General features: G+C 34.2%; 1 protein-coding gene across 2 annotated transcripts in view; it reads left to right on the forward strand.

Annotated features, from left to right (window-relative positions):
* Nucleotides 1-21318, forward strand: part of LOC135079938 (proton-coupled folate transporter-like) — a 40396-nt gene that overhangs the window by 7802 nt on the left and 11276 nt on the right. For both annotated transcript variants that reach the window (XM_063974581.1, XM_063974582.1), the window contains exons 2-3: nt 3105-3206; nt 12035-12256. In XM_063974581.1, coding sequence (XP_063830651.1) covers nt 3105-3206; nt 12035-12256 — 324 coding nt within the window. The remainder of the gene's footprint in view (nt 1-3104; nt 3207-12034; nt 12257-21318) is intronic.

Genomic DNA, 21318 nt, shown 5'->3' on the forward strand with positions numbered 1-21318 from the left:
GAAATATTATTCGAACTATTTTCACGCGCATGAAGTCGTACTGTAATATTATACTATGTACAAAATGAATACTAATTAGATTGTAATAAAATCAATACTACGTGCTTATCTTCGTGGTGACCTATTTGGCCTAGTGACTAAGAGTTTTAAGGTGAAGGACTACATCTAAAATCACGGCTATTTATTGACCCAAATAATTTCAGTAGTTGTTTTGAATTAATATTTATTTTTGACATCAGTTTCATGGGTTCGTCGTTTTTAAAAATAACGCTATCTAACAAACATGTAACTTTTTTGTTTCCAATCCGATTTCAATACTAGTTTTTCAGAAATTCTATGATTTAAGTAAAGAGTTTATTTATACATAATTTATTAACTTTTAAAATCGCTGCATATTCCCTGTACGGCTAGCACTAAAAACTTTTGAGTTCCAATCGTTTGCGTATTCGAATCGCCATCAAAAGATTTAGTACGAAAACTACAACAGCGCCCTTGTGAACGTGTCGTAAAGTGAACTTAGTATGAGAAATGGTTGCACGAAACTTATTTTGAGAATCAAAATTGTCACGTAATCGTTTAATTCGAAGGTTGAGTATCGAATTTTGTCGAATACGCAAACGATTCGAAGACGAAAGTTGTTCATGCTAGAGGTACTGTTATACTTTTCACTTTGAAGGATGTATGCGTATCTTTGACCTTTGTCTATGGTCAGTTCAATATCAAGGAACATGTGAGCCGATAGAAGCAATAGGAAAATTGCCAGCTGCAATTAAAACGATGCAGTTTTGGTATTGCAATCGCCGATCGAGCAGTCGCTGTTTACATTTGATAAGATTCGATCGGTTATGTGCCGGTTTGATAGAAATGGTTTGTTTTACATTCGAATCATTACATTTTATGAAATCGAATAGTTTAAAATACGGTATGTCAAGGCTGCTCAACCCTAGGCCCGCGGGCCATAGTATGTGTGATCCATGAAATAATTTGAAGTGGCCCGCGCAAGTATGGTTTGATCTTAATATTTGAGTTTTTATTGCGCTTATCCTGAGAGTAACTGAAATAGGAAATGCAAGTGGCCCGTCGTTAACGACTGAATCCACCGTTTGGCCCGACTCTTCAAAAGGTTGAGCAGCCTTGCGGTATGGAAATCGCTCAATTTTCGGAAATCTTGCAAAATAGGAATAGTTTTATTGATGGCAATAATACATTGTAACATTTTATATTGAAACCCTAGCACCTAAAGTTGTGTAAACTGTATTTCAGGAGGTTTGAATGCAGTTTTCTTTCTTTTCCAAAATAAAAGAATGTTTTCTTTGAATTTATTTTCTATCCACAGTATCAAGAGTAGGTACTTTCATTTCAGGTGGCATTACAAAATTCCACCCTTTTAAAAAATTGTTGGCTAATTTTATGTGTTACAGTCAAATACAACTTTTAACTGATTTAACTCTGGTAATGTTACCTACAGTGGTATACCGTTTAGTTCGAAGATGTCCTGTGGACTCTACATATTATAATACTAAATCTTGACCACTTAATGTAATACTTATATAACTTACGTCTATTTTAAAATTTCATTAACACGGAAATATGAACTACTATCCAAAAAACTTAATTTTACGTAATATTTTGTCCATTTTCAGAGAGTAAAATAATTTTAATATGCTCTTAGTTACATCATTTCTATTAAATTATATCTTTCAATAACAATGAATTCCAAGTTATATTCGATATAATTTATGATCAAAATAAAAACAGACTTTCTTTAATTTTCTTTGTAATGGAAATCTTTCGTCTTATAATAACGTCTCAATCATATTGATAGTGAAGAAAATGGATTTAAAAGATTCATATTTACTGGAGTAGGTATGTGTGAAGATGAGTGGGTACTATAGGAACTTCATTTACAGTTTATTAAGGCAGAGTTGCACCACCTATCTTTGACCGTAACTTTAACAATAACCACTGCTTTTTGTATGGAGTTTGACAGATTTTTGACGTTTGTTAAAGTTAAAGTAAGATGGTGCAACCCAACCTAAGAAAAAATAATCAATTCAGAAATATTAAAAATAGTAGTTTATGGGTGACTACTCTTACTTTAACATTAACAAACGTCAAAAATTTGTCAAATTTCATACAACAAGCACCGGTTATCGTCATAATTGCCGTTAAAGTTAGGTGGTGCAATGCAACTCAGACTTAGTAGTAGATTATGGTTCGCATCAAAAAAAGTTATATACAAGTAGAGCCAAGCTTCTAACTCTACTCGCCCTAACTTCACAAACTCTGCACCTTAATCAATATTAAGTGACATGGCCGTTTCATTACTCTGTGAGTGAGTACTTTGACTATAACAGACGTCAACAATCTGTCCAAAAAACTACAAAAAACACCGGTTATGGTTATAGTTACGATTAAAGTAAGATGATGCAATTCAGCCTAAGTGACAAATTGGAAGCGATTATCTGGTTCTAATATATATCGCAAAGTTATCCCAAGACTTTATTAAATAAATGAGGTTCACCAAAATAAGAATTGAAATCAAGAGACGGTTCAATGCACTCATTTATTATAAGTAAACTTGATTTAGTATGGTATTTGGTTTCAGAAAGAGCACGTAATTTTTTATCAATGATACGTATTCAGAATTATACATTTGCAAATGCATTTGCATAACAAGATTTGGCTGTTTCTTTTGGCAAATAAAATCCATTTTGGCAAAAATGAGAGCTGTCAGTGACAAATATCTGGTGTTTTTTTAATAAAGGAGGACTGCAAATTCAATCACCTTACGTCATGTCTTTTTCTTACGTTCTGTAATTTAAATTATTGGAATTTTATTTATTTTTGGTAAATATTTTTAAAGTACGACTGTACAGTCTTGATATGAATAACATAGGGTAATATTATTTATTATTATTTGTACAATTTTTCGACTGTAGACTTAGCTTTCCCAACCCACCTGCGCTTCATCGCCCAGGGTGACTCAGTACCATTGGTCTTTCTAATTCTGGTATCCCAGCATACCATTGCAAGTGGAAGCTATGACGCATAATGTTTACAGATCGCCAACGCCACTAATACCTGTTTCGTTTGGGATAAAGGTGAGGCGCAGATGACGTACTGGTTCACACGGTACAAGTTCAAATTCACGGAGGTGGACTACAGCCTATTCCTCACGTATTCGGCCCTCGTTGGAAGCGTCGGTAAGTGTTTTTTATGCCAGCATCATTGCACCTTGTAATAAAAAAAAGAATGTTTTGATTTTAAATTGAAAAGAGAACAACACGCACATTTCACTTTTTTTAATAATTAAAAAAGGAACGTTCTGATTTTAATCATCAATATCACCTCGTTTAGATCCGTACTCTTTGTTTTTTAAACGACCTTTGTCGAGAAAGAGTGGAAAAACTAAAATCTTATATTTTGCTTTAGATTACGCTTTGATAATTTTAAATAAGACATAATTTGCTGTAAGTTATGTAGTTAATACAATTTTTTTATTATTCGAGGCACACCGATGAGCCGCGTGGCGCCCAACGTGTTTATAATATAGATACCTACTCGTATACTTCTTGAATGTTTAATAATTAGGCCACTGAACTTTTTATTAGCAACGAGATAATGGCAACATTATTATTATTGAATAACGTCCATTATCATTAATACATAATTATTATTACTTTGTCATGTTACAATTAATTAACAAGTCTTTTTACAGTTGTGAAGATAGGAAGGCCGTATACAATTCTTTGTGACATACATACTTAAATAGATCTTAAATAACCATTGTAACTGGATTACACTGGACTACTTTTAATATTTAGGACATAGCTTTTTTTTAAAACAAATGAAACCCATTTTGGGCACGAAAATACTTTTCTTTGCGCGCCATTATTATTTGTATTGACAATTCACGTGATATAAATATTTTCACCTCGAACAATAATTAATTCATCTTTAGAGTGATAGTAATACTATTATAGTATTGTGAATGGAAAGAAATAACACTGCTGAACATACAATTTGTTAGTCATAGTTAAAATTCCAAAACAAAATACCTACCAGGCTATTCATAAAACATACCTAGAGAGGTAGGAGGGACAATACTTTCGGTCGGCATATAGGTACTTAATCGATTTATTAGTATTAACTACCAGAAAATAAGAATACTTTATTTAGCATAATTAATGATACTTTATTGACGAAATTCAGTATCGTCGAAAAACGAATGTGTCAAATATGTCAAAATTCTAAATTTTATTTAAAAACTAGCCCCCCCTCACACCACTCACACAATCCATAATGCTAGTAAAATACGAGTATTAAATGATGGTTAGTATAGATAGCTAGGTATTAAAAAAAAAACAATTTTGACTGATTTTTGCAGTCAAAAGTGGTTTTGACTGTAACAAATACACCGAAGCGATTGTCTCTAACGTAATTAAATACATTACTAACTATTCTTAAGTATATCAAAGCAATTGGTAACATGAAGATAGAGCCTATTTAGAGTTGGCTGACAGTATCAACCACCTAAACAAATGATTTGTTGTCATGCAGATAAATACAATAGTTACGTTTATAATTTAACCTAACTTAGGTCAGTAGTGATAACAAACAAGAAAGTAGTTGTACTCACGTGTCGGTTAGCTACTCAGTTAAAGATAAAACTAAGCATTTTATTCTATTATTGTTTAAACGAAGCTTTCAATTCCCTGTTTTGGTGATAAACGTGAGATATGCTAAGATTTTTATTAATTCACAGATACCATTTTTATGAGTAATAGCTTAGAAAATGAGATAAGGTCTCTGTGATTCATGGTAGTAATTACAAATTTAGTGCATTATGTCTTGTATGCACTTGGGGTAATGTTCAGTGACGTAGACATAGCAATGTCAGGCGATGTCACAAATACAACATCCCAAATGGCATTATCTTTGTAGTATTATTCCTAGTACCTACATGAATTGGCTCCTAGGTGGATAAATGACTAGTTATCAATTCATTGATCTACTAAACAATATCACCCAGGTTTAATAATTTTGGGGTGATGAAGTCACAAACCTTCTTCATCCAGGTGACATCATCCGGGTGAACAAGGTGGAATAAAGTAGTATGTGATCGTTAATGGATGTCCTTTTTCTAGATTCTCAAAACATTTTTATAGATGTAACACAAACATCTCATTGCTTCAAAAGGCACGTTAAAATTGATGCTGGATGATATCACAAAAAGTATGCAAGGATAATGAGAGTGACCAACCTTATAGTGAGGTTATGAATATTATCAAACTGCCATATTCTGTTGAACATCTTTCTACCAATCTGTCAATCTCTTCTCTCAAAAACATTTTGAACGAAACTTATCGTGACATGCGTCGCAAGACTCGTGAGACATTGTACGTCAGTGAATATCGCCCGTATTCACAAACATTACTATGAGGTCTCACAGTGTGCATGGACGCACAGGGTCACATACGAACCAATCTTATAGCTCTATTCAACGCTGTGTGTTCGATTAGCTTTTTCACTTAAGGCCGGGTAGCAGAGAAAATGGCGAAAATGAGGTTTTCATTTTTCATTTTTGAGGTACTAAACAGTAAAATTAAAGGCTAAGATTTTTATTGGGCATAGTTGAGGATATTTTCTAGGGCAATTAACGGATGGAAACACGATTTGATGAAGTTGACTCGATAGAATAAATTCCCAAAGTTACCTCTATTCGTTTTCTATTTATGGTTTTATTTTTTAAATAAGCGATTTGAGATTCTAAATCTTCTACTAAACTAAAGTTCAGAAATAACTTGAGGGCTTTTAACGGATGAAATTTTTATATTGCGTCTTATTTAGTTACTATGTTAAAAAATGTGGAAAAAATCGTCCATGACGGCTTGGACAATCTCAATCAGTCGCGCGGTGGCGCTTACGGAGGACGGACGCGTGTCAGTTTTTTGGCCGTGACAGTTCGCGATTTGTCAATATTTTTGACAATGATGACTTTGATGAGTCACAGTATAATAATATCAGTGTTACTGGAGAAAGCTTAAATTTTTGATAATTAAAAATTATCAATTTTGTCTACCTATTGAAATTTAAATCGTTCGCATCCTTTTAAACGAAGACTCTACTCATGATACATAGTACATTCCTCAAATATGAGACAAAACCAATGAGTTAAAATTACATTTTAATAGTACCTACATACAATCGTCTTACACTCTTTAGAACAGGGTTTCCCAATTTTTTTTTGCCAAGGAACCCTAATTGATTATACTTTTCCTAGCGGAACCCCCGTACTACTCCGCCCGCACGCCCTGCCCCTCCCTTGTGCGTAAACAAGTCGGTGCGAGCGAACAACGTCGGTCACGAAACGTGGGATAATATTTTTTACGGAACCCTAGCGGCCTTTCCACGGAACCCCAGGGTTCCGCGGACCACCATTCGGGAACCGCTGCTTTAGAAGAGCACACTGACACAAATAAATAATAAAAAATACTGTCTAAGGTCTGTAGCTAAAGGTCTAAGCTGTAAGATAGAAGAATCTTCTAGCCAAAAAGATGGCAGATGCAGCAGATGTCAACGGATTTAAAACTGGAGTTCATATGACTCCTTGTAGACTTGAGTCTCTAGAGCGTCCCTTCCTCCACCATGCGTAAGAATTTTCACAAAAATACTGTCTAAGGTCTGTAGCTAAAGGTCTAAGCTGCAAGATAGAAGAATCTTCTAGCCAAAAAGATGGCAGATGCAGCAGATGTCAACGGATTTAAAACTGGAGTTCATGTGACTCCTTGTAGACTTGAGTGTCTAGAGCGTCCCTTCCTCCACCATGCGTAAGAATTTTCACAAAAATACTGTCTAAGGTCTGTAGCTAAAGGTCTACGCTGCAAGATGGAAGAATCTTCTAACCAAAAAGATGGCAGATGCAGCAGATGTCAACGGATTTAAAACTGGAGTTCATATGACTCCTTGTAGACTTGAGTCTCTAGAGCGTCCCTTCCTCCACCATGCGTAAGAATTTTCACAAAAATACTGTCTAAGGTCTGTAGCTAAAGGTCTACGCTGCAAGATGGAAGAATCTTCTAACCAAAAAGATGGCAGATGCAGCAGATGTCAACGGATTTAAAACTGGAGTTCATATGACTCCTTGTAGACTTGAGTCTCTAGAGCGTCCCTTCCTCCACCATTCGTAAGAATGTTTCAAAAATACTGTCTAAGGTCTGTAGCTAAAGGTCTAAGCTGCAAGATAGAAAAATCCTCTAGCCAAAAAGATGGCAGATGCAGCAGATGTCAACGGATTTAAAACTTGGAGTTCATGTGACTCCTTCTAGACTTGAGTCTCTAGAGCGTCCCTTCCTCCACCATGCGTAAAAGTTTTCTAAAAATACTGTCTGAGGTCTGTAATAAATGTCTAAACTGCAAGATAGAAGAATCTTTTAGCTAAAAACATGGCAGATGCAGCATATATCAACGGATTTAAGACTGGACTGGCACCACCTTGCAATGTCATCCTCTCATTGATATCTGTAATGTAAATTATTTTTAAAATGTATTTAAAAAATAAAATGTTCGTTTTATTATTTCAATAATCTGACCTCTCAACTCAACTACACTACACAAACACCTTTGTTCGCAACTGTACTGACGAAACCTCGATATTATACCGTTCATTTAAGATGGCAAGCTTTTTGCTGCGGTAATGCACTCCAGGTAACCGTGTGTGATGCTTATTGCTCATAGTGATTTTCGATACAGAGCCCCGTACATACGTTATACATACATTATGGAAAGAAAACACCTAGACCAATACCTTCAGAGAGCTGGGCAAGGTTGAAAAACAGCGCAGCCCGGGACTTGCTCTCGAGGCAGCTTGAGCTGAACCTCATGGCCTTTTGTTTCCTGTATTTAATTTACTCTAGTTTTAATTTTAATTGTAACTTTTAAATTTTGATTGTGGGAAACAATAAATGATTTTTATTTATTATTTATTTATTTAATACAAACAAATATGTATGCAATTTTAGTATGATATTTTTATTTATTAATAAACAAAAAGACTGAACAAAATTGATGCGTGTACTGATTAATGTAATTAACCACATGCAAAGCTTTGTGAATTGCAACAACTATAATTTATTATCCAAGCTCTAAATAATCGCTACTACGAGTAACTGATCATAAAATGTTTTTCCAATCGCTCAAGCTCCCGAGGATCTACCGATAGGTCGGGTGACGTAATCTTGAAATTCTTTTAGCCGGCGCGGAACTTCCGGAAGGTCGGGTGACGCCACGCCTCTTTGAACCGTGTTTACTTTGGCAGTTATATTCTATATTTATTCGTTTCTAAAATATATTCCCAAAAATTTTGAAAGTTGTTTTAATTTGTATCACTTGGATATGATTTGTATTAGAAAGTGCTGTGAGTGTGAGGCTTGAACGGAAGGAAGTCAACCTAACCTAACCAACTGCGTATTTCCAAACTGCGTATTTCTATACTGTGTAGCCGCGAGAGCTCTTTGGCGCGCTGTCTGCGCGCGCAGATTTTGACAGCGCGAAATACCTACTTTAGCAGAAATACCAAGCCTTAAGCAAGCATTGTTTGTGAATACGGGCGTAAAAGGCATTATATTTCACCAGTGATGACACTAGCTCTACCTACGTGAGGCTACGCGTTGATGACGTATAGTTGTCACGTATGCAATAGGATTGATAACAAAAATGCTGCAAGGAAGTAGGTTACATTGAAATTAGCGGTGACTACGAACACAATGTCTGACAAATCAAGGTCAATATTTGTTTTTTTGTCGCAATTTCAGTTTTGTTAGCAGGCAAACGTTGTTGGTTTCTGGAAAACCAGTGGTAGTAGCGAGATTGGGAATACATAATTGTATGATTTTAGCCAGAGAACATAGAATGAAAAGAATACGTTCAGTGATTTTAGCACATACTCGTCGCTCGGCTCTGTCACAGTCGCCACATCAAAATTTTGTTAGGAAATCCTACATATTCTAGAATATAATAATAATATAATGGTTTATATATAGGGATATAAATTGGAACATGGAATTGAGTCGATGCCTGACCTTCCACAAGTTCACAACTCCAAAAATAAGTCCTAGTACATAAAAATGGTAATGTGGTGTAAAACAAGAAGTATCGATGATGCAATAAACATAAAAATAATAATCGTATTGGAAAATTACAAATTGCTAATTGGAAAACAAACGTGTTTTGTGATTGTGGACGGCCACAGGCCTTAGGAAAAGTACGCAGCTTTGATAAACTTTGTAACCTCGCTCTATCGAAAACTGGTGAAAACTACCTCGCAGCACGTAGCTAACAAATAAATTGGAGGTGACTAAATAAAGTTGCACACCACAATATTTGTGGAACAAAAATTTCCGCGAGTCTGTTTGCATTATGATATATTATCATACATCGCAGTATGTTTGCAAAATTTCAGTAAACATTCATGAGAAAATGTAGTTATTTAGAATATGCGGAGTACGGTCACAGAATACTTAGTACTATTAGTAATACGATGATGTTTGAAAATATGTCTGTTTACTTACATCTTTGTTCAACTTTACTTTATTATAAAGCCAACGTGTAATAAGATTTTCAAAATAGAGTGCTTAGTTAAATTTTCCGCACATAACGTAATAATACGTTTTAATGACGTAGCCAACATGTAAGATTTACAAACTAGCGTACACACTCAATAACATTTTCCAAATATGACGTAATTCAATGACGTAGCCAACATGTAGGTAAGAAAATGTTTAAACGAGCATACTTGGTTAAATTTTCATACAAGTCACGCTACACGGCTTGGTGGTTCTCGCACACTGGATCGAGCCCATACAAAGCGTTGGACATCGCTTCCTTACTCAGTGTTTTTAAAATAAAATGAGATTGCGTCAACGTAGTAACTTCAAATTTTTACAGTGTAAGGTTGACAAGTTTATCTTTCTAATGTGATAGATTTTACTTATTAGATGGCAATTAATATAAGTGAAAAAAAATCTTAAAATATAGTGATGAAAAACTTGTATTTATTGTTCAATTAAAAGCAAATACTCACTCATTTTGGTCTGTTTCCATATTTAAAGAGTAACATAGTCTAACAATACTCTAAATTTATTCTCATTAAGTGTTAAAATTATTAAAGAAATATTTTTGTAAACGCCTGATTTTTCATTGCACACAATCACTTTGTTCGATTTTGTCGAGCTTGTTTTCATATTCTGTTAACTGTTAGATACATAATCTAACAATACTCTAAATTTATTCTCATTAAGTGTTAAACTTATGAAAGAAATGTTTTTGCAAACGCCTGATTTTTCATTGCACACAATCACTTTGTTCGATTTTGTCGAGCTTGATTTTATATTCTGTTAGCTGTTAGATACATACTAATGCAATTTTATAGGGACTTAGCGGACTACAAAACTGACTCCAATCAACAGATTGCCTAAGCCAATCTACGTTTGTAGCTAAAAACTGGTGCTCATTATAATGACACTACTTCTTCTTGCGACAAACAATGTCAATGAAATTATTGTTTTTTTTTTATAGTTATCTGATAAATAAAATGTGTAACTCAGTACCTACCTAACACAATCATAAATGAAGAAAAAAATACATACAAAATGTATGTATGGTATGTACTAAATTCAACGACAATCTTTTGAGATGATGACAATATGATTTTTTTACTATATCTGTTTTATAGTATTTCTTTATGTTCATAAAGTATTAACTACGTTAGTACTTACCTCTGTTTATCTGAAGAGAGTGTATGCGAAAACAGCTCTAGTATCCTAGCTAAAGAACTAGCGCGATCTTTCATCGTGGTTTTTAATAATGCATACAAATCTCTATTTGACTTGAGGTTTTTCATTTTAATGAGTATTTTTACTGAATTGCACACGATAAACAACTCATAAACCAAAATAAACATCTTTGGTTTACCTGACATTATTTTAGTGTAACGAATTTTACCTAAGTTAATTTTGCTATGCGGAAAAATGAGGCGCTTTTATTTAGTTTTTTGTGATTTTCTCGAAAATAGGGATGAATAAGGGTCTAAAAACTGAGTAATAATATCGCCCACGTTGTCATCTATCATCTCTCATTCATGGTTTGTTAAAGATCGCCCAAGATGTCAACTAAAACACGCAGTTTTCATTAAAAAAAATACCTTTTAAAAATACGTCAAAATAGCCAAGCTAGAAGTTTTTTAGGCACTCATTTTAACACATAGATTAAGATAAAGGTATAAGATAATACATTAATAAGTAATAACATAAAACCAGTGAACGAAATTGGATAAATTGACAATACAAACAGAAGTCAGAAAATCCATGATTTTGACTTTGTTCACTTTACGGTCGCACCACATAACTATGATAGTAGATCATGACTTGATATTAGTGATATTTGATAGAATGAAGTCTCATCTTTCAATTTATATGCAAATCAATCTTGTTTTAAGTAGTTGCATTTAAAGCACCATGTCCAACACCTTGTATGGGCTCGATCCACCGTGTCTCGTATCAAACTGCTATGTCAGAGCCAGGTAGCGGGTTCGGTCCCCGAATCATAAAAATATTTGTGTACATGATCTTTCCATAATGTTGGTCGTCCACCAAGTGTTGTTATTTCAGGCTTAATTTATCTGTCCAGCTCGCACTATTTCATTTATCTTATAAGTCCTGTAATTTTGTAGAGTCTGACAAAACAAACAAAGTTGATTCAGTTTCTTCCACCATTTTATCTCAGCACCAGCCTATGTGTTGTGTTGTGTCTCTATGTGGTGGCAGGGCAAGCTATATTTGAGACTTGTATAAAGGTCCTGAAAAGGCCCAGTAAAGTATTTAGTTTTAAAGATTTTGAGATCTACGTTTCACTGTTAAAGAAAGTTAAAGTAGAATTAAAGAGAATTTTTTATCTTCCGCTTACAATACATTTTGCTCCCTTCTTTATTCCTGGTTCAGCCAGATTGTAACTAACCAGAATCTTTCTTACCCAGGGTCCTTTGTCACGATCTACCTCTTCAGCAAGCGTTGGAAGATCGAAGACAGCGTGATCGGCGTGGTGGCTTGCTTCAGCAGGATAGCTGCTGCTGTGGTCTACGCATTGGCACCAGATCGTACCATCTACTTCTTGGGTCCAGTCCTGGATATGTTCAGTTCGGCTGGAGCTACGTCGCTGAGGTCTATCGCTACGAAACTGGTGCACGCGGATGAAATTGGTGAGTCTTTGCTGATGAAATGCTGTTTTTAGGGTTCCGTACTGCAAAAAAGGGACGTTCTTTGTCCGTTCTTTCTGTCACGACCCTTTACTCGGGAGCTCGTGTAGGGCGTTTTGAGAAGTCCTGCTCTACGGTACAATTGAGTATCGAAAGCAGAGTAATTCTATAAAGAATGGGATCATTAGACAATCTTTAACTCATATACGATATTTATGATGGAAATATTAGTCAAATTCATGTACCTACAATTTAAACCAATTCGGAGGCGAATTTGAATCGTAACGCTTTTAAAGAGGCCTTCGGATGCTGTTATGCAGCAACGCTGCATGCATTTTACATATTTTTGAGTAATTTTTTTTCGAGTTTATTTTTTACTTTTTACGCCTCTTCTTTCATCACCATTGCATCATTATTAGTTAAAGAAAAACTGGGCTACTAGACTTGAAATAGACTTCACTTATTTAATTCAACACAATCAATTTAAGTACCTATTTAAACCTTCCTTTGGTTTGTGTAATCTAAGGCAACACCTACTTACCTACTTATTAGTAAATCTCAGTACGTGCTTCCATGACCATAGATTGATTCTGCAAAATCTTACCTTCCCATTATCCAAAACTCAATGTTACCTACTGAAACGTCGATGAATTTGGCAAGTGTTCGTTGCGGCATCTTTCCACTTCACTGGGTTGAATGTCCGTAGGTTTTTTTGCTGTAAAAGCCAACGGCCAGCCGTTACGACTTACGGCTATATTGAACCTAACCTTTACTCAGTCAGTTTTGCGAGCTCTTTTATGTGGATATATTATGTACTTATTGGATATATTATAACTTATGAAATGAAGTATTGACTTATTCATGCGAATTGGCGCATGCGGAAGATATTATTTTAAGAAATTTTGTAGCAATTAATGTTTTCAAAATAAAACCAGCAAAAAGGAGATTAAATTCACAACTAATAAATACTTTTTCTGTTTTTAGTTTTCGTGTAGGTATTAAATAATAATAGAGCATTTTTTTACTTTTCTGTGATAAGTAAAACTACTTACATAAAATCTATCACTGAAGGTAGGTTAATATAGTTTTATGCGATCGTTGTCCGCACATAAATAAAATGGTAAAAAATTGGAAACCCATTCATTTCCAAGAAATAGACTTGACCTAATTAATAACAGAATTCGAAGTTTCCATTAAAACATAATTAAAATATTCCTTCGCATTACACTGTATAATTTCAAACTGAAGATAAAACTATCACGTGATTTATTTCTATTAATCAATTAGCGAAAAGTCACATACAGCCAACATTATTTCATTTTAACACGTACCTACCCCGATTGTCGTAACCGGTGGTGAAAGTCTTACTTAAGAAATATGACTCAATTGCGGAGATAAGAAGATTATGTATCAAGTCTCATCACCCGCTTGGTAAATGACCCGTCAAATCATAAAAAATCTATACTAATATTATAAAGCTAAAGATTTTGTTTGTTTAAACGCGTTTATCTCAGGAACTACTGGTCCGATTTGAAAAAATATTTTTGTGTTGGATAGCCTATTTATCGAGGAAATCTTTAGGATGTAAGAGTACCATTACCCTATAGCCAATAGGGGCGGAGCAGTAAAGAAAAATGTTGCAAAAACCCTGTTGCAAAAAAATATTATTCAAAGTATTTATTTAGGTATTTAAAATTAGTACATAAACCACGGTATATAAGGCGAACTTAATGCCATTCGACATTCTCCTCCAGTTAAACTTTAGGCCAAACTGAGAATATAGTATTTTCACGCGTACGATGTCGCGGGCATTGCTAGTAGTAAGGTAATGTAATGCAATATTCTTTAATGCTACAGCCAGCGCAGCATCTAGGCATCTCATCGCAAAATTAGGCAAGTGTTGGTCAATATTTTGTAACGGTCTGTAAGATAATGAGGAAGCCATTTTGATGGAGATGGTATTATTAACCTTCCAAATGTAAGGCCCCTGCTATTTTGACCCTGTTTCGGAATTGAGATTTCCAGCTTGAGCGTGCTCATCTTCTACTCATAGATAAAAATGTGAATACTTATTTCATACTTGCTTCCCCCAATGACTTCCACATTGCACGGTTGGTAGCGGCCTGCCTCCAGCGCCTATGTTCAGCAGTGGACGTCGTGAAATGATGATGATGATGATACTTGGTTAGAAGATACGTTTAAAAGCCCTTTATCTAATTTCAGAAACCGGATAGCCATAAAACTTTCTTCATATTGAATCGAGTTTTTTTGCGACAAGACAAAAATATACAAATAATTATAGCCTTTAAAATTTCACTGGAAAACCCCATGATAAAACTATCTGCAACATTCCAAAACATTGCGCAAACCATATTTACCTAAGATAGACAAATTTATTTACCCCTGTACAGTCGCCAGCTCATCATAACAAATAATTATCTTGTAAAATAGCATTTATTACAAGTAAATAAGCTACTACAGTATTTACCATGATTTGCTGTCTGTAAAAATATTTACTTCCGTAAGAAATTATGTAGATATTTCGTGGTATTCTATTCTAAACGCTGGTACCTACTCGTATATCAAAATATGTATACAGTGTGAGTCACGTTAAAGTGTACATATGAAAATAGATGAAACTAGACCTATTTTTATCGACAAAAAAGAGGTCAAAAAATTTTTGAGAATTTTTTTTAATTTTTTATAGAATTTTTTTTCTTCAAATTACTTATTGTAAAGAAAACGTAATAACTTTTAAACTAAGCGGTATATCCTGATAAAATAAAAACAGTAATAATGCTAAATAACAGGCGATACTAAAAAAATACATAAAATACACAAAAAATGCCAACAAATAATAAAAAATGATACTTTTTGAAAAAAATCTGCTTAAAAATTCGTGTTTTTTTGGTTATTTTATAAATTTCTCCAAAAAATGCCCCTATAACCGGTGGTTTTTATTACTTTGTATTATTTTCTATCGTATTATCTTTGTAAAACCAAAAATCGCATGTCTCTATCCCTATCACAACATTTGCTATGATCGTTTGAACAAAGGCCTGCCACAACATTATTCTCCGCTACAGGTAGAGACAATTTTAATTTTAACTAAAATGCTTATTTTACTTCGAAATCTTTTGTTTTTATTTGAAATCTAACTTGTCTTTATCAAAATTACAAATCTAGAGCCATTTTCAGTTTTGTTGTTAACGAAGCGTTGAATGGCGCGCCCGGAGAGGCTTAGTTCAAACGATCATTGCAAACGTTGTGATAGGGATAGAGACATGCGATTTTTCGTTTCACGAAGGTAATACGATAGAGAATAATACAAAGTAATAAAAACTACCGGTTATAGGGGCATTTTTTGGAGAAATTTATCAAATAACCAAAAAAACACGAATTTTTAAGCGGATTTTTTTCAAAAAGTATAATTTTTTTATTATTTGTTGGCCTTTTTTGTGTATTTTATGTATTTTTTTAGTATTGCCTGTTATTTAGCATTATTACTGTTTTTATTTTATCAGGATATACCGCTTAGTTTAAAAGTTATTACGTTTTCTTTACAATAAGTAATTTGAAGAAAAAAAATTCTATAAAAAATTTAAAAAAATTCTCAAAAATTTTTTGACCTCTTTTTTGTCGATAAAAATAGGTCTAGTTTCATCTATTTTCATATGTACACTTTAACGTGACTCACACTGTATTAGAACAATGACGCGAAACATCCGCAGGAAGTTGTTAATCTTTTATTTCTTTGCAAACATAATAGTAAAGATAAATAAGAATAGTACCTATTCAACCTAATAAAAATTACTAGACTAGTCACTATCAAAGACTGTCGAGTCTTCCAATGAATTGGCCCACTTTTAGCTTGGCTCACGGGCCGAGTCGCTGGATTGAATTTTTAATATTTTTTCTTCCAGTTACTGGGCCCACCTTCAATGTTTTTTTAATAAATTAAATACAAAATCAACAAAAAATTACTGTAGAATCTTAAAGTGGGCACCAGCCCACCACCAGCAAGTTACAGCACCAGCTAAGTAGGTATTTTATATAAAAAATGAATAGGATATTGACACAATTGCACAAAATAAAATAAATACAAAGACAAAGACAGAAACACACCTGTTATGTTGTCGCGGTTGAGGCCATTGTTCTGTTTTAATAAATAAATGGATGTTACTATGCAATTTATTAAAAAAGTAATATTTTAAAAGTGCGATTGGACCTCAGATCATAGATATGATCTGAGGATTGGACATATTCTGACCATCGCGGCATCGTGAAATTCCATCATTATTATCATCGTCATTAACAAATGGCTAACGGGACTATTAGTAATTTGGACAATACAAATTGCTAATAATCTTTTAAAAAAATCAAATCAAATCATTTATTTGCATTACATGTGTGATTTGACCTTTGGTAAATGGTAGAGTAGCCTATACACATAGCAACATGACTTACTTATTTCAAAAACCCAATGATTCAGAGAATCAATGATGATTATGTTTGTAAGTGACTAATTTACGGCCCAAGGGATGGGAAGTTCTTTGTACAAATTAGCAAATAGTTTAAAATCAAGTAAGTATTGTGTTTAGATAATGTATGTAATGAATTATTTATTTTCTTTAGTTATGGCATTACTTACTTTTAAGTAACGTCATCATGACAAGAGCTTCTAAAGTATTTTCGGAAGAATGAATTTAACCCTTTAACCAGTACAGAGAAAAATATTTTTCATTGATTTTGAACCATAATATGTTGAGTCAATAAAGTTCAAAATGTGGTGGCAACAATTCAGCCACTACCTACCGGTAAAGTGGTTAAAGACAATACAGGTTGTCCCGTAATGTAACGTCAAGCCGGAACTGGGTGTTGAGGCAAGTTGTGCTGGTTATCAGAAAAATATAAAAAAAAATCTATGTGGCATATTTTAAAAATAATAGGCATTTAAAAAAATCCAAAAATTCTACTCCAGGTGACGGTCCTTTTACTCGTGTTGCCACAAATCCTCACTTTTTCCAAATTTTTTTTTTGTTATGTAACCCTGAATAATGCTTCTCTAAATTGTTATCAAAATTACAAAACCAGCTGTTCCAACTTGGATGAAAAAAATACATTATTCCCAAAAAAAATATCAAAATAAAATTTTTGCCTAGTTTAAACTGACTGTACTGAAAAAAAATTGTACTATGCGAGTGTGGCAAGTGACGTCATAATTTGGCGCATTTAGTAAGGATTCCAAAATGGTATAACACTTTGTAAAATCTTGCTGCAATTGTCGACAATTTTTGTTTATTGGAAATAATCCCGTTTTTAACTTTATCTACCTTGGTTAAAAATATTATTCTAATGTGCCCAAAATTCAAGTTTCTGGCTTAAGTGAGGTGGAGAAGCCATTTTAAAGGTATGAGCGGGACGGAGAGGGCCATCTTACCAAGCAGAGATGTTATGGATATCCGTAACCGTAACCGAAACTATCGGATATCCGAAATAAAAAAATGTCCATAACCGTAACCGAAACTGATTCAAAAGTTACGGATAGTTTCGGATAAAGGCCAAACTGCAAAACTCTATGAAATCTGCAGTATACACGCCGCAGCTGCAATGCCGCGCTGCCGATTTCATAGTTTTGCAGTTTGCAGTTGCAGTTTGCGGTCTGCGGCCCGTCTTGGAATTGTACCTTAAATCTTAATATTTGTTACCAACTTGTCTGGCATTCGCTGGCACCATCTAATATGCCAGCCTGTTTTACCTTTATCATACATAGGTGTCGTCTTAGTTGGTACATAAAGTAGCTATGTGGGTCACGCTCATGCAGCATCTTGCTATTTGAATTATACCTACATTTTTGAAATTCTAATAATTCCGTAACCGAAATTATCCGAGACTTTCGGATAATCTGAAATGATTTCATATCCGTGACCGTAACCGAAACCGGTATAATATTATTCTAATATCCGTAACCGTATCCATAACCGAAACTTCATATCCTTATTATCCCTGTTACCAAGTACAAGTGCAGGCAGAGCAGGTAGTAAAGGCGCGCGCGCACGGGTGACTTTTGTCACAGTATGTCAACTACTAATTACTGTCATGGCAGGCCTGGCTCACTCCGCGAGGTACATCCGATAATTACCTACAGCGAAGCGCCCCGCCGGCGGGTATTATATCAGTCGAGTGTCACGCGCGCGCCCGTCAGGACGCTGGCGTGCGTTGTAGTACCTAATTCTATGATCGAAGTATTATTACAAAATGGACATAAAAAGAAAGAAATATTATTGTGCGGCGTTCGGGTGTTTAAATTCGAAAAGAAATCTACCGGATTTATCTCTTTTTTCGCTTCCCAAAGATGCTGAAAGGTATGTTGGCCATGTAGGTAATCAATAATTCTTAGGATAGTATAGGAACCTAACCTACCATGACTACTGCTCAGAATGCGTTCGTTCGTTTCAGCAAATTAATGACGTCCACTGCTGGACAAAGGCCTCTCCCAAGGTTTTCCACAATGAATGCGTACTTACCTACATACGTACCTCATTACAAATAAGTATATTAATTATTTTTTTACTAGACACTACTAGACAGCAACCCTAACAGCGTAAGAAGAGTTCAGAGGCACGCGATAGAAAGAGACAAAACTTGTAGGTGAATAAAATTGTAGGTACGTAGTGCTGTGCGAGCTGAATTCCACTGTATCGCGTCGTAGCAAGACTCGCATTTATTTAAATCGTCTTGCGGAGTAATCCTTCTGTACCTGTACTATTACTTATTCTGTGGTCATGGTGACAAAAGTTTCTGTGACTGACTGTACGGTAGTCAGTCACAGAAACTTGAATTTTGGGCACATTAGAATAATAATTTTTAACCAAGGTAGATAAAGTTAAAAACGGGACTATTTCCAAAAAACCAAAAATTGTCGACAATTACAGCAAAAATTTACCAAGTGTTATACCATTTTGGAATCCTTACTAAATGCGCCAAATTATGACGTCACTTGCCACACTCGCGTAGTCCATTTTTTTTTCAGTACAGTCAGTTTAAACTAGGCAAAATTTTTATTTTGAATTTTTTTTTGGGAATAATGTATTTTTTTCATCCAAGCTGGAGCAGCTGGTTTTGTAATTTTGATAACAATTTAGAGAAGCATTATTCAGGGTTACATAACAAAATAAAAATTTGGAAAAAGTGAAGATTTGTGGCAACACGAGCAAAAGGACCGTCACCTGGAGTAGAATTTTTTGATTTTTTTTAAATGCCTATTATTTTTAAAATATGCCACATAGATTTTTTTTTATATTTTTCTGATAACCAGCACAACTTGCCTCAACACCCAGTTCCGGCTTGACGTTACATTACGGGACACCCTGTATTTTAGATACCTACATACATATTTTTTAAATTCTTTTTTTTCCATTGTGGTTTCGCGCGGTGTGCACAACTGCCATTGCCAAATAAATTATGACATTTCAAGTAAATAAATAAAATTAAAGACATAAAATTGAGATGATATCATCCTCCCGCTTACCTTGAGTATATAAGTAAAAATGTGGCATTTTGCTGAGACCGGTATGTGGACTTCTTGAGAGAATATGAAATGATGTTGCAGTGTCTTGTTCATTAAGTACTACCATTACTACCTACTTACGCTTTTTTTACATAGTGGCCAAACATTATTGACGGCTAACAAAACGAAAATGACAAACTTGACGTTTCATTTTCCCGCCAAGATGTCTTATGGTTTTTTTTACATAGTGGCCAAACATTTGAGTTTGAGTTTACCGTCAAGAAGTCTTGTTAAATGCAATTTGTATTGTCCTACTGATAAGATGCAGTAGGCCTAGAGTAAGTTTCCTCAAAATCTCGAAGGACATTCACGCCGTTATCTGACAGTTTACATTGATAACAGATGTCACTTTTGACGTTTGTTTGTATGTTTTAAGCATTGTCCTGCGCATTGACGCAATTAACTAACAAGTTAATTACACAGTAACGTGGAACAGTAACGCATTTTGATTGGAAAATTACATTGGCTTACTAGACATAAATATTAAATATCTTACTTCGCCTGAAAGAAAGTGCATTAGCAAAAACAATACTTTCAAAATTGCTAACGTAATAGATAGTCAGCCTCGTTAATCAATAAGTAAATATTAAGGTCATCAATAACACTATCCTAACATTAACCAAAAAATTAACACATTAGTGAGAGTTGTAAGTAGGATCTTAGAACCAATTTCACCAACAAAAAAGTTTATAAAACTTACAAAGCTGTACTTAATTGTCGTCATAACGGATTTTTTGCATTGTACTCGTATTTTGTTATTAATTTGAGTAAATAATGAAAACAATCTATGAAGAGAGCGTTAGCAAGCTATTGACGAAGGATATTTTTGTTTATGCAAATTAATAACAAAATAAAATTTTCTCTTTATCAACAAGCAATCTGTTGACAATTACAGCTTTGAAGTTTTGAAGTATGTTTGTTAAACTCGTTTGTTGATGAAATTGGGCCTTAGTAGTAATATTTATTTTATTTATTTATTTAAAACTTATATGCACATAGAACGGTGTACATAAGGTAATAATAAGTAGGTAGGTAGATTTTTCAACAACTGCGCCATTAGATACTGCGTTGCAGTGTTGCCAGGCGAAAAATATAGCTAGATGTGTGGTTTTAGTTACATAATAATATTGTTTATTGTTATCCAGCGATTGGACACTTAATACGCAATAGACTATAGGTATTTTCCCTTATACGGCTAATTGGTGTAAAATGACCACAGGCTATCAAGGTCGCCTCTGTAACAAATTCACAATGGACGCCGTGGATTTAGGTAAATAGTACCGTCCATAATGCACTATTGTTAATTAAAGTACAACATAATTAATCTAAAAATAGCCAATTAAAGTTACACGAGTTTGATGGGAAAATTCCTAAAGTAAAAAAATAATATTTGATGATTTTTTTTTCTATAATAACAAAATTTCTCATGTTATTTTTTAAACTTTTTAGTTTACAGTCTATGTATAGGTAACTACGGTTTATAACATGTTGCTAT

The sequence above is a fragment of the Ostrinia nubilalis genome, chromosome 17 (assembly GCF_963855985.1).
Source record: "Ostrinia nubilalis chromosome 17, ilOstNubi1.1, whole genome shotgun sequence".
Classification (NCBI taxonomy): Eukaryota; Metazoa; Arthropoda; class Insecta; order Lepidoptera; family Crambidae; genus Ostrinia; species Ostrinia nubilalis.